Here is a 16693-nt window from a genome sequence, read left to right on the forward strand (position 1 = left end):
TCTAGATAATAAATAGTTATAAAGTAGATTTTAAAAGGCGAGAAAAACTATTTTTAAAAATACACTCATTCATCAGGTCTGCAAACAAAGCATTATTTACAAAACCTAGGTACAAAAGTCTTTTGACTGAAACTAATGTATGTAACGGACTACATAAGTCTTCCTTGTTTCCACAGGATGGAATCATAGAATGGCCCAGCTTGAAAAGGACCACAACGATCATCAAGTTGCAACCCCCATGCTATGTTCAGGGATACCAACTACCAGATCAGGCTACCCAGAGCCACATACAGCCTGGACTTGAATGCCTCCAGGGATGGGTCATCCACAGCCTCCTTGGGCAAGAGGTTTTCTGCAAGAACAGCTGAACTAGAGAATGTTATTACATCCTCAGATTAAAGACTTAAAACAACAAGTAAATAATGAAACAAGATTTAAAACTTACATGTTTGCCATGACATCTCAACCTGCAGAACTATCACACAGCACCCAAAATATGCACTGAGGAGCTGTGAACTGAAGCTGCTTCCTATTTCTGATCATTTTCAATCCTTCTGTTCCTTCCTAGTTCTGTTTTGTGCTTTTTAAGACAGGATTTCAAAAAAAGCTTATAATCCTCCAGATATGGACACAATAGGGTTACCATAAAATAGTTCAGTAGTTGTCTTTCATGCTTTCAAAGCAACTCATAACAGTGTCCTGATGATCACTGAGGACATATTCTTCATACGTTTAAAAAACTTACATCAGTTTGGGTTGTTTTGTTTTGTTATCTCATCATCTCTTTTCCACACATGGGTGGACTCCTTCAGATCATACTAATACATTTGCAATGTGCCAGTACAAAATAAGATTTCTTCTTTCTGCATTTATGTTGCTTTTTTTCCCCCTCATACACAGCAATTCCATTCTTTCTTAGAGCTCCTGCTAAATTGGCAGAGAAACACTCTGACGCTTACTAAAAGGTAGAGTTGTATGTGCCAACTTCCATTCCATTGCCATCAAAGGCTGATTTCATTGACAGATAAGATACCATTTTTAGCAGTTTTATTAATACAGTCCAGCAATCTCGTATCTCAGTTCCTGTAGCACTCTTGGGTGAACACCATCTACTGCTAGAAGTGCTTACTGTTCTACTATACAATCTGCAAATCTGTATCTGTAAATCACTAACTTGCTGCAACTGCACACAAAGTGCCCAATCAAGAAGGGCATTCAACAGTAGGTGAGGCTGGTGTGCCTTTGAAGTTTCAGTAATCAAATCAGGTACCATGATTGGTTCTATCCAGCTGATAGAACTGGGTGTCATCACAGTCTGATATCTCACAAGACCTTTCTATCCTTTGGCATCAGTACTTAAAAGCAGCTCATAATCAGTAGGGAGACTGACTTTTTTACAGTGCCTAATAGCAATAAGACCAGGAGGAATGGTTATAAACTCAAAGGCTGGAGATACATATTAGGGGGAAACTTTTCACTCAGGAGGGTGGTGAGGTGTTGGCACAGGCCAGAAATTGTGTGTGCACACTAAAATGCCCAGTCTGGGGGCATTTTAGGCCAGGTTGGATGGGGCCCTGGGCTGCCAGATCTAGTGGGTGGCAACTGCGCATGGTAGGGGGCTGGAACTGAATGGGCTTTAATGACAATTTCAACCCAAGACATTTTGTGATTCTATGATAATCTCCCCAGAAACAGAGAGGGAATCGCCTACTTCTCAGGACATGACTCTACAGAGTCCATATAATATACAGCCATGGACTAAACAGCTAAGAGCAAACTCTGCAGGAGTTGAAGAGTGCACATAGTGTTTAACTTCTAGAGTTAAACTCTGCTGACACTATGCCAACTGCTTCACAAGACAGGCAATATTATTCAGATTAAAAAATGATGCAATTTGCCAAGACTCCCACAGTTGCTAAGTGTCCTTTTATCTATTACCAATAAGTGCTCCTTATACTGATAAACAGAAAGTTTTGAAACAAAATACTGTCATCTCCAACTACTGTCACAGAAGCCTGAATAGTGGAATTTTTATCATGAAGGTGGCAACTCCTTCTGTTATATGGAGCATCTCCTATCTGATAGGAATAGGTTAAAACACTATATGTGGGACAAAACCTAAGAAGTCAGCATGTGTAGGCATAACAACCAATGAAGTAATATTTTATGATGTATTTTAGTATACATTTATACACACACGCCATGTATTTTCAACATGTTATTTGGAATTTGATAATCCTCAAATGCAGACCAACTATTTTACAAACTAACAACTCTTCCTACTGAAGATGAAGAAAACATGTAACCTTTAAAATGATAGTCATTTATGATACAGCCAAAAAATTCCATAATCAGAAATTAAATGAACAAAACCAAATCATCTCAGAAAAAATGGACAACTGAAACTGGCCTTCATGGAACTGTTCAAGCGAAGTAAGCCCCACATCTGCACTCCAATTAGTACTCAGTATACAGCATACATTACTTCCCCAAACACCCACCTTCCCTTTTGGAAAGCAGGGAGGAAAAGAAATCAGCTGACCTTCTGAACAGTAGTAGTAAGATCCAAGCAGAGCTGAATTATTCTGTTTTTCATTGATGAAAAGTCAGCGATACCTGTAAATGGAGTCCTGTAACAAGAGAAAATTCCTCTTAGATTGCAGAGACCAGACTCCTGTTCTACCACAGCACTGAGCAACAGCATGAGTCAGAGCTACAGAAGTGCAAAGACAGTTCCACAATGTAAGTATTCTTGACTCTGTATTTTCATGTCATCCCTGGGGTATGGCTAGCACTGTGGTGTGCAATTTCAGCAAAATTCAGTCTATAAAACATATTATTATCATTCAATGAAAAATAGTATGCAAAGTTCACCTTGTGTAATTGTTTACTTTAAGAAAAATGGCCTTCATACAAACAAGTTCAGAAAATCTGCACTTCATAAAAGACTTATTATATGGAATCACTCACCTCAGACCCTCCAGAGAATTTAATGGACTCAGGAGTAGTCCCAGCTAGTTTGAAAATGGACATGCCAGTCACTTTGCTGATAGAGAGTTGCAGAAGAAATGTAGGGCAAGGTTCAAGCAACACGGTAAAATGGGAAGATTAGGTGAGAGGCACAAGTTGTTAACATCACTGCAGAAATGTTCAAGGGTAAAAGCTCTCCATGCTGACAGTCCTCATGTAGCTCTCCTCTTAACCTTCCTTCTCAAGAAAGATGGCTAGGGGCCTGAGAATTCATATCTCCACATCTTACCCAGCATTGCAGCTAGGACACTACCAGTTCTGTTGCCTGTTTGCTTCTGATGCAGCTGTCACAAAACAGCCAGAAAAGAAGAAATAGTCAAAGGAAAGTCTCTCCTGCTGTTCAGTTCTTCAAATCACAGAGCTAAGGTCACAGTTTCAGCAGATTCTCTCTTTTCTTTTGAGGGACTTGCCAATGACAGCTGACATAGAAGGTGGGAAGACTAAAGAGAGGAGGTCACACATGTTTGAGAAACTAGTTCTGAAAATTGGTTGTTCCCCTCAAAAAAAAAAACAAAAAACAAAAAACCTCTCACTTTTCTAACTATCAGGTTAGAAGCAATGTTACCAGTTTGTTGGTTTTGACAAAAATGGAAGCACAAGATTAGATGTCTTAGGTGATTAAATTCATTCATCAGAAGCCTTTTGACAAAGCAAAAGAAGGGTGAGTGAGATCAAGAACATCTTTAGACCTAGACATCTAGAACTGGCACTGCAAGGAGAAAAGTTAGAGCAGCAAATGTAAATACAAGGATTTTATTCTTACCTGTCCAACCAAGCAAGCAGGGCCTTAGCAGCACCAATAAGCTCTACCACAGAAGTAAGGAATTCATTGGGAGGCTTGCGTGAAGTATTCCCATCATAATTTGAGCTTTTCCTACGGGTACAGATGTAATTTTGTAGGTTGTTGGATGATGCGCGCAGCTTGAGAACCAAGCTCTTCATATTGTCTGTTTCAAGTCCATAGTTCTGCAAGAAATATCAAATTCAATAAATTTCCCTATTTCTTATTACACATATGCAAACTCATCCAGGTTCAAAGGTCAAAGGACATGCCCCTTTATTTCAGAGTGGAAGGGAAAAAAAATGGTTAAATGAAATGTTTAAGAATGTTCTCATCAAGTCTAATCAGGCATTTGCTGAAGCAAAGTGGTCTTCAAATGAAGAAATGAGATCTTACAAGATCTGATAGGGGTGGGGGGAATGGTCTTAAACTAAGACGGGAGATTTAGGTTAGATATTAGAAGGAAGTTTTTCACTCAGAGGGTGGTAAAGCACTGAAACAGGTTGTGTTTCAGTCAAATGAAATGAGGTTGTGGATGCCCCATCCCTGGAAGCATTCAAGGCCAGGCTGGATGCAGCTCTGGGCAGCCTGGTCTAGCAGATGGCAACCCTGCCTAAGGCAGGGGGGTTGAAACTGGATCATCTTTGAGGTCCTTTTCAATCCAGGCCATTCTATAACTCTATGATGATACATCCCTAACATTTAAGTTGTTTTTACACATTTCTAAACCATATGAATTTCAGTTAATCCTTAGCATGCCTTGCCAAAGGGTTGCAAGATTACATTTCTTCAGGACGTATAGTGTTTCCAGGAATTTTCCAGAATGCAAGTTTAGCTTGATTTGAGATGGAAGAGGTAATCCTAGAGCTACCTTTATTTGGTACACCTAAGCTTTTTACTGGAAGAAACAGTTCTTTACTCACCTTCCTAACATGCAACATTTTTGTAGCTCACCACTGTCTTTCTTATATTGGCAAATCTTAAATACACGATCACTTTCAAAAATCCATTCTGCATTACAGGCACTAAAGGGTTTTGTGGGAGCCAGACCTTCTCAGTTTTATTGAAATGAATGAGTTCAAGGACATAATTCCATCAGAATGAAGCTACAAAGTCAGATGGCATTTACACTCCAAGTGTAGTTTGAGTAACTTGGTTGATTTGATTTTCTTTTTGTTGAAGGAAAATAAATACTGTTTTCTCTTAAAATGTTTTTATACTGTGATATATAAACAGTGAAGCAACACTTCATTCACAACTAAAGACAGTTTAAATTGGCAAGAGATAAAAACATCCACAGGAAGTAAATGTAATTTCATAGTCAAAAGCTAGAATAAATATTTGAATCACAAGCTTTCAGTAACCATGTTCCATGATTACAGCACAGCAGTTGTTTGCAGGTTTGAGGACTGAATCAACACTAAACTTAGTATGTAAATCCATTTTTACATGTTATATTTTCATTCAACAACATCTTTATAAAAGTTTTTAAACCAATCAGGTCCTCAAGTCCTACCAGCAACTCCAACTTTACAAATCCAAATGTAATCGTATCACAACTTCTTAACATTAAAACAATTGTTTTAAGCAACATATTTATTGTGTCACTCCAAAGGTGTAACAAATGCTGCCCTTTACCCAGATACAGCCAACATTAATTTCATACAAGTCCAAGTTTCAAGGAACTCCCAGCTCCTCCATTTCAGACCAGAGCATCACCCAGGCTGGCACAGAGCTCTGGAAGTCTCAGTCCAACCTCCTGCCCACAATGGCCTCAGCTGTGAGCATACCCCAGGTTGCTATGAGTTTTTATCCAATCAAGCCTTCAAAATCTCAAAAATCTCTTGAGCAAATTCATGCACTGTCTGATTGCCCTGACCAACCTGGTGGCCCTCCGCTGAACTGCTTTAGTATAGTCAATGTCTCCTCTGTACTCAGAGGTACAGGGGAAAATAAGTGACAGGTACTAACTCCTGGCCTTGCTCTCAGGATGTTGCTGACTACTTTGTTGCTAGGACACGCTGCTGGCTTATGGCCCCATTCTTGCCATGATCAAAGGCTCATAATACAAGCTGGAGTGTTTTAGAAAGTTAATAGATTAAACAAAATCCTTGCTCAAAAATACATCTGTGCAAAGAGAGATTTGAACGAAATTACCTTTAAAATACCTATATTTCCTATGTAACTTGAACTCACTGGGATGTCATCCACATACCCTCCTCCCTTCCCTGAAGGCTCTTGGCAAGGAAGTACTCCCACACAGAAGCAGGGGTCCAGAGGATATATCCAATAAAACAAACAAAAACAAAACATTGTTGCAACAGCAGAGGATATCCTTAAATTTTCCAGGATCACAGACTGGGAAAGATACAGATTAATAAACAATGTTAAAGTACTTGCTTACTACCATGTGTAAACTTACCACCTTCTAATTTTAACAAAATACACAAGAATACTGTTCAAATTCATTTCTTGTAGTCACTTATTTTTCCCCTCCTCTGTTCCAGGACACTGCAAATAACTTTATTTTTGGAGGAATGCTTTCTCACCAAAAAGTTTGGCCACACATTCTTGTGACCACACAAATTTGAAAATAGCTATGTGCCAAAAATTTCCCCCTTAACACAGGAAGTAAAGGATGCTGGCCTCTCTCCTTCCAGAAGTGGACAGAAAATACAACTTCTATTTTTCTTCTCCCCTCTAGAGTAGTAAAACAACTTAATCAAACAACTTCTGTTCAGATCTTGAGACTCAAGTCTTTTTACATTTAAGCATCTCCAAAATTCTTTCACTCAGGTGAAGAAGTTTTGCTCACTGCTTTGTAGATGTCTGTGATTAGAGATAGCCTCAGCACTTAACAGTATACTTGCTGATATATCAGATTAGATTTCATCTTTGTTCTAAAATATTTACATTCTCCTCACCAAACCTCTTTCATCTTATTTATGCAGTGGGTCATCAGCCCAGCGTGACTTTTCCAGTCCAGATAGTTTTTAACATAACTCCACCAAGTCAATCTCAATTTCCAGGCGGACTTCAGCAACACAACGCTTTTATCTAGAGATACAGAGCCTCCACCTTATGACTGCAGCTGGTCTGCTCAGCAGTCTCTTATGAGGTACACCATGGCCGAACTGCAGTTGCTGCACAAATCCTTCCTACAGCTTCTTCCAGAGATACTACAGAGGGAAACTGAGACGTCTGTAAAACCAATTCATGCTTTAGGAAATGTTCTGGCTAAGAACTATGCCCACTCAGCACAACAGTGAGCATTACAGCTCATCAATACAGGATATCAAATTCTTCAACTTCAGATCTGTCCTGAGGAATGAACATTTCAAGAACAAAGGGGTCATCACAACTCAAACCACCTCCGTTCCAAAGGAGATGATCTGTTCTCTCTAACACACAGAAAACATTATGCTCCTTCAACAGATATAACTTTGCCATTGTGCACATTTTTCTATTCACTGACAATGTGAGAAAACAAGCAGTAGTAAAAAATTGTACGTGCTCTGGCTGTGATCCTATCCAAGCTGACACTATCTTGACCACTCCACAAATAACCAGTTATTTCTTCTTCATTTGCAGTGTCACTCTTGGTTGTCCAGTCTGTTGAAGGGTTGGTTTGCAGCAAACCACTTAATAAAACCATTCCCTTCTTTATTGTATTGTGCTCATAGAGCTGGAGTCTCACTTCAGGACAGACAGGAACGCTGATACTATAGCAGCACACCAACAGCCTTACAAGCCTTCACAGCAACACACAGCTGACATGTAAAACTCAGGCTTTTCTGAAGCATTCTAAATGACATGTTATATTATTTAACAGGTTATTATTTTAGTAATCAAAAGGTTCTAGATATTGTCCATGAACCACAGCAGGTTATATTTTCCTTTCATTCCTAATTTAAAATATCAAAGTTACTCTAATCAAAACAGAAGCTGAAGCCAACGGTCAAGAACACCTTATGTCAAACATTCCCAGCCTGCTACTCATTAACCTGGGCAGCTGCACATGGGACTATGACAAGCAAGAGAGCATGCACAGGTGCACAAGAGAGCAAGTGCACATGAGAGCATGAGCACAAAAGCATGCTCTTTCCAAACCCCATTATATTTAATGAGAAATAGTACACTGACCAAATAATTGTTCAAGGTTGAAGCACTGAAATAAAAGAAAAAAAATAAAGTGTGGTTAACCAAAGTCAAAAGAGCACTGCAGTCAAGTCCCAGCTGACCTGGGCTGACCTAGTGCTCTGCTGTTGCCAAGGGGCAATATTCACCTTCCCTTTCACAGTCATCTTCACATGCTTCAGTGAGAAGAGCAAGATTTGCTGGATGATCCAGCTAAAAACTAGTTTGGGAAAAAAGTGAATAAAAACAGGCTGAATGCCTGTTCAATAGCTTATACAACACATTACTTGGTAGGATGACCTCCTGGTATGAGGTTATACATTGTTGCATTGCTAATGTGCTAGCATTACTCTTAATGGTATTACTAAAAGGTACAAAGCTAAGGGGGAAAAAAAGTATGTTGTGGTATGTTTTTAGTAGTTTTTGTTGCTTGGTTTTGTTTTTTTAATTAATTAAAATTAATATCCTCATTCAATCTTCATTCTAATCTCAAGAAAAAAAAACTAAATTTGAAGCAAAAAAACCTAGCTCCTATAGGACAATGTAGTTAAAGATCCAGAAATCTAATCCAAAGAGCACATTAAAAGTAATTCCATTTGCATTTAATTTCCCATTAATGTTTGCTTTATTTTATGTTTATTAAGTCCAAACAGGCAAGGCAACTCATCAGGGAACAGTGAGTAAACATTCAGTTTCACCATCATTCCTTTTTGTCCCACTTATTCAAATGGGCTGAGAAAGCTTATTTTCCAAGATTCCTGCCCCTCCTTTTGTGGTTTTATGTGAGTTTAAAAAGCATATTTATGTATATTCGTTCCTTTCCCACCAAGCAGTTCAATCAACAAACAACTCAATCTTTCACCCATTCTGTTTCTCACTCAGGCAAAAAGTGCCACCACCAAAAGATGGAGGCATTCATGCTGATGTGTCTTGGTTCTGTTTACTTTTCTCTCCTTCTGGAAGTTCAGTTCTTTTTACACGTTATCTAAATTCCTTAAGTCTTCAAATAGGTCTTCAACAACTGTTCAGAAAAATCTTACTGCACCAACTCAAGTGCACCAGAAATGTGCGCTCACAAGAAATCTTCATTTCTTATCCCTGCTTTTTCTCTTTCCTGCTGCCTCTTCAGTTTTGGCTTTGTGGCATATGTTGCTGCTAAGGAAAGGTTAGGAAATGCTCTAAAAACTAAAGCCGTTGAGAAAGATTTATTGAGTTTTTTTAAGCTATACTGCAGCAGTAAACATCACAACTTGCAGACATTGTCAGCTTGACAGGGTAGCACTCACAAAGGGGGCTCTATCCCTATAAAATCTAAGTGTATTTGGTGTACTTCCTCAAGGAACACACTACCTTTATATTATTCTTTCCCCCATCAACCTAGTGAGTTTGGAAAAAGTGAATGCTTGAGAAGAATTACCATAGGAGAAAGAAAAAAGGTAATTTTTTTCTTGAGAACTCCACAGGTGAGAAATGTCCAGAACACCCACAATGCTTCTACCTATCACCAAAACAGACAACATTCAAAGTCTTACCATTGGCTAGCCCAGTCAGTGCTACATATTTATACTATAAGCCAAAACCATGGTGAAAAGAAAAGCTGAGTTCCTGAGTGCCTTTGGTTCTAATGAAAGTTCACAAAAATGAGGAAATGTCACCACATACACACACACAAAAAAAATCAAACTCAAATTAATACCTCCAAACCACTCTCAAAGAAGTAATAACCAGTGGAATACAAAAACCCCTGTTCTCTCATACAGAAAGAAAAGAGACAGCAATGTTAAAAAGAAAAAAATTGTCTGCCTCTAGAATCCAAGACACATCATCTCTTAGGAACAAAAAAAAAAAAAAAAAAAAAAAAAAAAAAAATCAACACTGATTTTCTACCATTATCCCAAAAACTGAAGCGAAAGGGTATGCAGAAGGTGACAAAGGGCATAGCTTAAATAGAGAAATTCTTCCTCCTCTTCTTAAAAGGAAACAAGGATATTTCAGCTGCAATATGTAAACTCTGTCTAATGCATTAACTTCAACTGCATTTCACAAAGGATTTCCAGAAATGAGACAGAGGTCAAAACTTTTGTCTACTAAGGAAATTAGAAGGAAATTGTAGGAGATAAAACACAGCTTTAGGTTCTGGCAGTCATCCAGCTTTGTTCATTTTATTCTAATATTTTAAGAAAAAAAGAAGAAGAAAGTGCCTTTGAGGGCTGCCACATCCATTATATCAGTCAGGACTGCACACAGTACACTTAGTAATTCACCAGACTCCTTCACTTGCCTGTTAGATTATCCATTGCCACATGAATCACATGCAGTCTAACTCAGTTCCTTTATTACAGCTTTCCTTTAAATGTTCAAAAATAAATAAATAAAAACTGCTTATCAAGAGCAACTTTTTGGGAATTGTTTCAGTTTATGCACCGTTATTTTATTAAACACGCTTCCTTCAGTATAGACTATGCAATATCTTAGATTTTATCAGTAGAAATGATGTCCATAGCACTTCCCTGCTGCACACAAAGCGTGTGTCATTCAGGCAATAAAGACTCCATTTTTAGAAGAACATGCTTTTTTTGCTGCTAGATGTGCCTGACAAACAGAGGGCAGGCCAATACTGGCCAAGAAATCACAGGACAGCTTCTGCCACCCCTCCAGCTGATGTCATTGTATATAATATCTCTGGTGCTCACTCACTGCACTACATCAAACACATATTCAAGACTGTGTCCAAACTACAGCTTTTAAATAATGCCTGCAGCAGTGATGCTGCATAGCAAAACAATCTGAAATATACTTATTCATTTCAGACTGTGTTTGTTTTAAAAGCATCTGCACAGTAATATATCATGGGTGAGAGAGAGGAACAGCTTACGTTCCAAATCCAATGAGTTGAACTTGCACAGTTACTTAGTAATCAAAACATCCCTTACTTCAAGAGCATTTTCTTTACTTTGCATGTAGACTACAAAATCTCGCCCTGTCCTCATTTCAGTTGATGTGTGAAATCACTAATATCTGTCAATTTGACAGCACATGTTCCATCCTTTAAAACAAATTCACCCTACTCAATAGTAATTTTAATCACAGTTCACTACCAGAAGACACAAGATCTCACCACACTACTCAGTCAGTGCTTCTCTTTAGAAACACAGCTCAATCAGGAAAAAGTCAAAGAGCTATAACACAAAGCAGCAGGAATTAAACACTTACTGCTTTCTTTTGTAATAAGGCGTAAAGAAAGCAAGTGTGAAAGGCATTCTGATTTCATTAGACTTGCTTTAGATATTCAACCAGAAAAGCATTTAAAGAAATTCTTTATCTGTTCACAGTTTAACTAACCAGTGCACACAGGAGATCCACAGCTTCTAAAACCAGTTCCTGGTGTCCAATCCGTGTGATACCCATATCTTCAAGATCCTGGTGAGAAATCTGTAATAGCTGTTCACCATTGATCTTCTCTCGTTCAAATTTGTGGACGTACTGCTGCAGGCAATCATCCAGACCTAACAAAGCACAATAGAGAAAGATAAGGGGATGTGATTACAATTTCTGTATTTTGTTTCCCCTCCTCACACCATTATTAAAAAAAAAAAAAAAAAAAAAAAAAGGCATAATGGAATTGTAGATAATACTTAGTGTCAAATTATGAAAGAAACTTGCAGCGAGATCAAAGATTAAAAGTTGCTCCAACAGGGCGCAGAGATGGAGTATGCAGATTTTGAGGATCTTGGGGTCACCTAAGTCAATCCATGACCCGTTTACTCTAAAAAGATAATAAAGTCTCTTCAGTGTCAGCACGAGCAAAGCTAGCAAGAGACATGAATAGATTCAGACCTTAATATAACCCTAACCATGAAGAAAAGCACTGATAAAAAATAGTTAACCAGAAAAAAAGAAAAAGTATGAGGCAAGAAAGAACCCAACATCTTGCCCAACACGAGCTAAACAAACAGAACAAAAACCCACAGTCCCACATCCACTTCTAAATAAAACAGCTGAATGATGAGAGGAAAATGGAACAAATCAAAGGCAAAGCAACCAACATGATGTTTGCCTCAAGTCTCACTACTCGCTTGATCTATGAGCCCCTGCAGTTTCTTGAATCAATCGCGCTTTCCCCCTTGGTAAGTGAGCAGCATACATCAATAAGAAATTTAATTTATTTTTGTAGCTACAAAGTCTTTTTTCAACAGTTAAGAGCATTTTATCTGTCACATCAATATCCTTGCTTTAAATTATGATTGCATGATCCTGCTTTCTCTACTGTACCTCTCGTTCTTTTGTTGGTTAAACTGATTAGAGAAAGGATTTCTCTTCCCTTTAACTCAATTGCATGTGTTAAATGTGTTTCTTCATATATACTGCTTGTTTTGACTGTTCTTAAAGATACTGCATACAGCAGTCTAGGGGAAAACATTTGGGTGGCTGTGTTATTTTAAAGACAAAGTACTGTTCTGTTCCAGCATACTAACAAGAGCAAAAGGAACAGATCCAATTAGATTTGTTTGGTAGAAATGTATCACATTTACTAAAAATAGCTGACACAAACAAGATTCAGATTACATATTTGGCATCTATTTTGTAACATCTACAATAACTACATAACTTCGCAAATCAGTTTTAAAAACCTGAACTTGCAACTATAAAAAGGACATTTATCTACTGGGTTGGCTGAAGAGGAAGCCAACGAGATGGACTGCTGAAGATGAGAAACACCAATAGCATTCTGAACTGCAAGGAAACAAGAAACAGGAGACAAGTACTCAGTTCAACCCATTAGGGTGTAGTAGTAGCAGCCTGGAAAGCAAGTACTCCAGCACATGCCAAGAAAGCAGTCAAGACAAATCACATAGGGGGCCCCAGGGCTCACATCTAAACTGTTCGTTTCCTAAGGGCAAGACAAGCCATTACTACTACCATGCACTGTCTGCTCACAGAAGATTAGAGCTCTCATTGGTGCATGCTTAGCACACATCACTTGCCTTTATAACACTCACCAAGAAATTAATAAGGATGGACAGCCTGGCACTTAACATTCACCCCTTTATATATCTCATGCAAGCTTAATTATTGTAACACATCAAAATCTGGCTGGACTGGCTTGACTCCTTCACGTGCAGAGCTACTGGTGTCTACAGCTTAAATTTTAAACATAATTATGAATGTGAAATCCTGCATACAAGATGAGTGCAGTATCCCAGAGCTACAGTTGTTTGGGATGCACTCTTTCTTTCCATCTGTCTTGGCAAGGCCTCATAAATCCTGAAAACTGAGCCCAGCGTTCTGTTTCCCACAGGCACCAATTTCTCCCTTAGGCTACACAAACTCTTTTCCCAGGAAAAATAATAAAACGATCTAGCCTTCATTGTTTAACAATTTATTTTTTTAAAGCAAATTCTCAACCAAGGCTGACATACAGAACACATGTTTGGCATTCCCAATTTTTAATGCTGTCTTGCAGACCACTGTTTCCCATCATTTGCCACTGAAAGCCCATAGTTCCCATTATATATTGCACAAACACCTAGAATAAAACACTTGTTAGCATGCAATAAATTTTTTACTTTTCAAGTTTCGTGGACACGCTTTTGCCTTCTAGCCTTAGTGTATGTTGACTTGATGTTCTGTGCTAAAACATGAGACTTTAAAAATGTATATAACCCCCAAGGAATACAGTTATGTCTTTCAGCTTGTCTATGGGATTTTTTGGTTTGCTTGCTTTCTTTTCCTTTTAATTCATGCTTGTCTGTTCTCAAAGTTCTATTACAACTTTGCTTCTTCTAAGAAGTATTTTTCATTGATGTACTTAAAAGCAATACTTTTGTGATCACACAATAGAACTGTTTTGCAAAGCAAAATAATTTTAAAAATCATTGTAATGTTAATTCAAAATAGTCAATACAAGGGCACAGCTGCTCAGACAAATGTATTTAAGATTAAGTGATCAAAACTATAAAACGCAGGAAGTGAAGACAAACCCACACACTTATGGCAAGCATTCACTAATGGTTTAAGATGAGCTTACTAATATTAGCCTTATTACTTTCTCTAAGAAACACATGGAAAAAGTCTTAAACATTTTAATTGGGATTGCAACCACATTTATGGAACTGTACAACTTTCTATCAATGAAATACATAAACATTCAAATAATAATAATAATAATAATTCCATTTCCCTGAGAAAGAAAGGAGAATAGAGGAAAAATGACTCAAATCCATGCCGCAAAATTAACTAAATAATACTTAAGTTTATAAGTCAGTATTGAAATTTCAACTTCAACACATTTCTTATTTTTCCTCTTCTTCCAAACATATTTGTCCTTGTATTTTCTCTGTTTATCAGTGCCTAATCTAGACCTAACATGACGGACAAAGTCTAGATAGCTTCAAAGAAACCTAAATGAATTAAAAGCTCCAGAAGGAGTCCACATCACTCAGAGTGACACTTCCCTAGTTGGTGTTCTCAGTAGGTAGCTCAAAACAGCAACATCTAAGTAGCACAGGATGTTTCCATGTTCTTATGTAGACAGAATATAGTAGCCGGTTACAGATTATACAGGCAAGACAAAACGTGCTGCAAGTCAAGCTGCTTTCTGTCACATTTTGCAACAGTTCAGGACTTATTTTCTCAATTATTCGGTTCTCAAAAAGGTAGCTGAGAAATAAATTTAGTACGTTTACTGATTTAAATTCAGACATATCACAATAAATCAGGGCAACATAGCAGTCTCAAGCAAGAAAATAGTTTCTAGTATTTATTTCTTCAAAAATACAATTAAGACTCTAGCCTTGGAAGAGACATCTACTTTTATCTTCTTTGCCTACTCAAAAGCCTTGTTGAAATCTCCAACTATTCATTGGATGCTCTACATGTGTTTAAAAAGCACATCTCAACTGCACGTTGAAGAGAAATCTTTGTATTGTTTCATGCACGTAAATGAAAACCCATGCATGAACAATAAGATCTTTTCCATTTACTACTACAGAATGACGGAAAATGGAAATAGAAGTACCAGTTGCAATGGTAACCAAGTTTTATCACATTACTAACAGTGACTTCGAATTTAAATAAATAAATGCTATTTGTATTATGAAAAGACTCTGAGGAGCAGTAACATAATTTGCACAAAACTCCCTCCCAAGTTTTGGCAGGTGTAGAGATGTGCAATAGATCTTAAGAACTGTCTAGACTTTTCTGTCTAAAATAACCTTCCACAACTGTGCAGAGCATTCTGAAAGATATTCAATACCCTGCATTCAAGCAAAAACACTAGAATGTGTCTTACATTTACAGATCTACACTGATAGCAATCTCACTCTGTTTCCAAGATTAGAGAAAGTTATTTTTTACTCTCAATTCTTATTCAAAATAACTTTGAGAGGGGTAGAAAGAGGAGTTTGGATCCAAGCCATAACTATCAGCTTACTATTTGGAGAGAATTAACATTTCTACTGGTGATAGAAATCAACCATTCAGCAATGACACATCTGACTACCAAAATACTACAGACTGTACCAGCACAGTCACTGAGGATTGTCGTGTTTCCCACTCACCTTCTGTGCTGGACACTGGCAACTAACCTGCCCACAACAAATGAATAAAAATCAGTTAACTAACATATTACAGCCACAGGTTCAGGACCAGCTGATCCGCCTTATTTTTCCTCCTCCTCCCCTCCCTGCCCCATTCTCCCATAATTTCTTCCTTTGTGAGGCCAGAGACCTATATACTCAAACACAGCTGTGGTGAAAAGAGGTGCAGACACACTGGGCAAGGGAGTGAGGAAAACTAAACCATGATTGGGATCATTTGCTTTAGAATATATCTTAAGAATAATTCAAAATGTCCAAGCTGACATAAAGAAGCAGGCAGAACACAAGTCATTTGAACAGAGAAAGGGCAAGACCTTGCCTTCCTCACTGCACCAGCCATGGGAATTAACTACTCATCATCTCAGGGAAATAGAGCTTTATTAACACGTAGCCAACCTCTTCTTCATTGAGTGACTTTTTTTTTACTAAATTCACAGAAGTTGGTGTATCATGGTAGCTACAGGGTTTAGCTGTGCCTCTCAGCTCAACAGGGGCTCCTGAGGACCTTAAAACACTGCCAAAGAGGGACTGCCAAAATCAGTTTGCTTCACTGCCTCAAAAATACACACATTCAAGAGTCACAAGAGTTTGACCATTCTCACTAAGAAAGTTACTCTTCCTCTAGTTCATGTTAGTTCTCCTTCCAAGGTCTCCTCAGTTGCCAATTTTAGTCTCAAAAGAATCCTTGCACACATAAATCCATTCTCCCCAGTTTTGAAAGTTCATCAATTATGTAAGAGTCTCTGACATACTCCATTATATCATCATTTAATGTTCCATATCCCTTTATAACTCATTGTGATAGCTTCCTCTCTTTATTTCCTTTAACTATTTCAGGACTGGAATTAATTAAAGAATAAGTAGGATGTTATCAATACAGAAAATGAACATTAAAAAAAAAAAGGAATATGTCAGTTCATCATAAGCAGGTGAACCATCACCTGAGAATGAAATTAAATGAAGATGAAATTAAGGCAGATGAAATGTCTGCATGACAGTTGAGAAAAGCTAGAACTCAGTAGAACAAGGGTGAAAGAGAAAGAAAACACACTTAACACATCATTTTCTAGAATATGGGAACATTTCCCACCCCATTCTAACATCATGGATGCCATTTTCTTCCTGCATTATTACAGACTTCACTTGG

At 37.9% G+C, this 16693-nt stretch overlaps 1 protein-coding gene across 4 annotated transcripts in view; it reads right to left on the reverse strand.

Moving 5' to 3' along the window:
* Positions 1-16693, reverse strand: part of CNKSR3 (CNKSR family member 3) — a 58955-nt gene that overhangs the window by 19442 nt on the left and 22820 nt on the right. For 2 of the 4 annotated variants that reach the window (XM_085541522.1, XM_085541521.1), the window contains exons 2-5: positions 11291-11454; positions 5969-6169; positions 3794-3996; positions 2543-2630 (exon numbers count right to left, since the gene is read on the reverse strand). In XM_085541522.1, coding sequence (XP_085397648.1) covers positions 2543-2630; positions 3794-3996; positions 5969-6169; positions 11291-11454 — 656 coding nt within the window. The remainder of the gene's footprint in view (positions 1-2542; positions 2631-3793; positions 3997-5968; positions 6170-11290; positions 11455-16693) is intronic. The other 2 variants (XM_015858202.3, XM_032443299.2) reach the window with 1 other exon arrangement.

The sequence above is a fragment of the Coturnix japonica genome, chromosome 3 (assembly GCF_054131305.1).
Source record: "Coturnix japonica strain WE chromosome 3, WE-NBRP24, whole genome shotgun sequence".
NCBI lineage: Eukaryota > Metazoa > Chordata > Aves > Galliformes > Phasianidae > Coturnix > Coturnix japonica.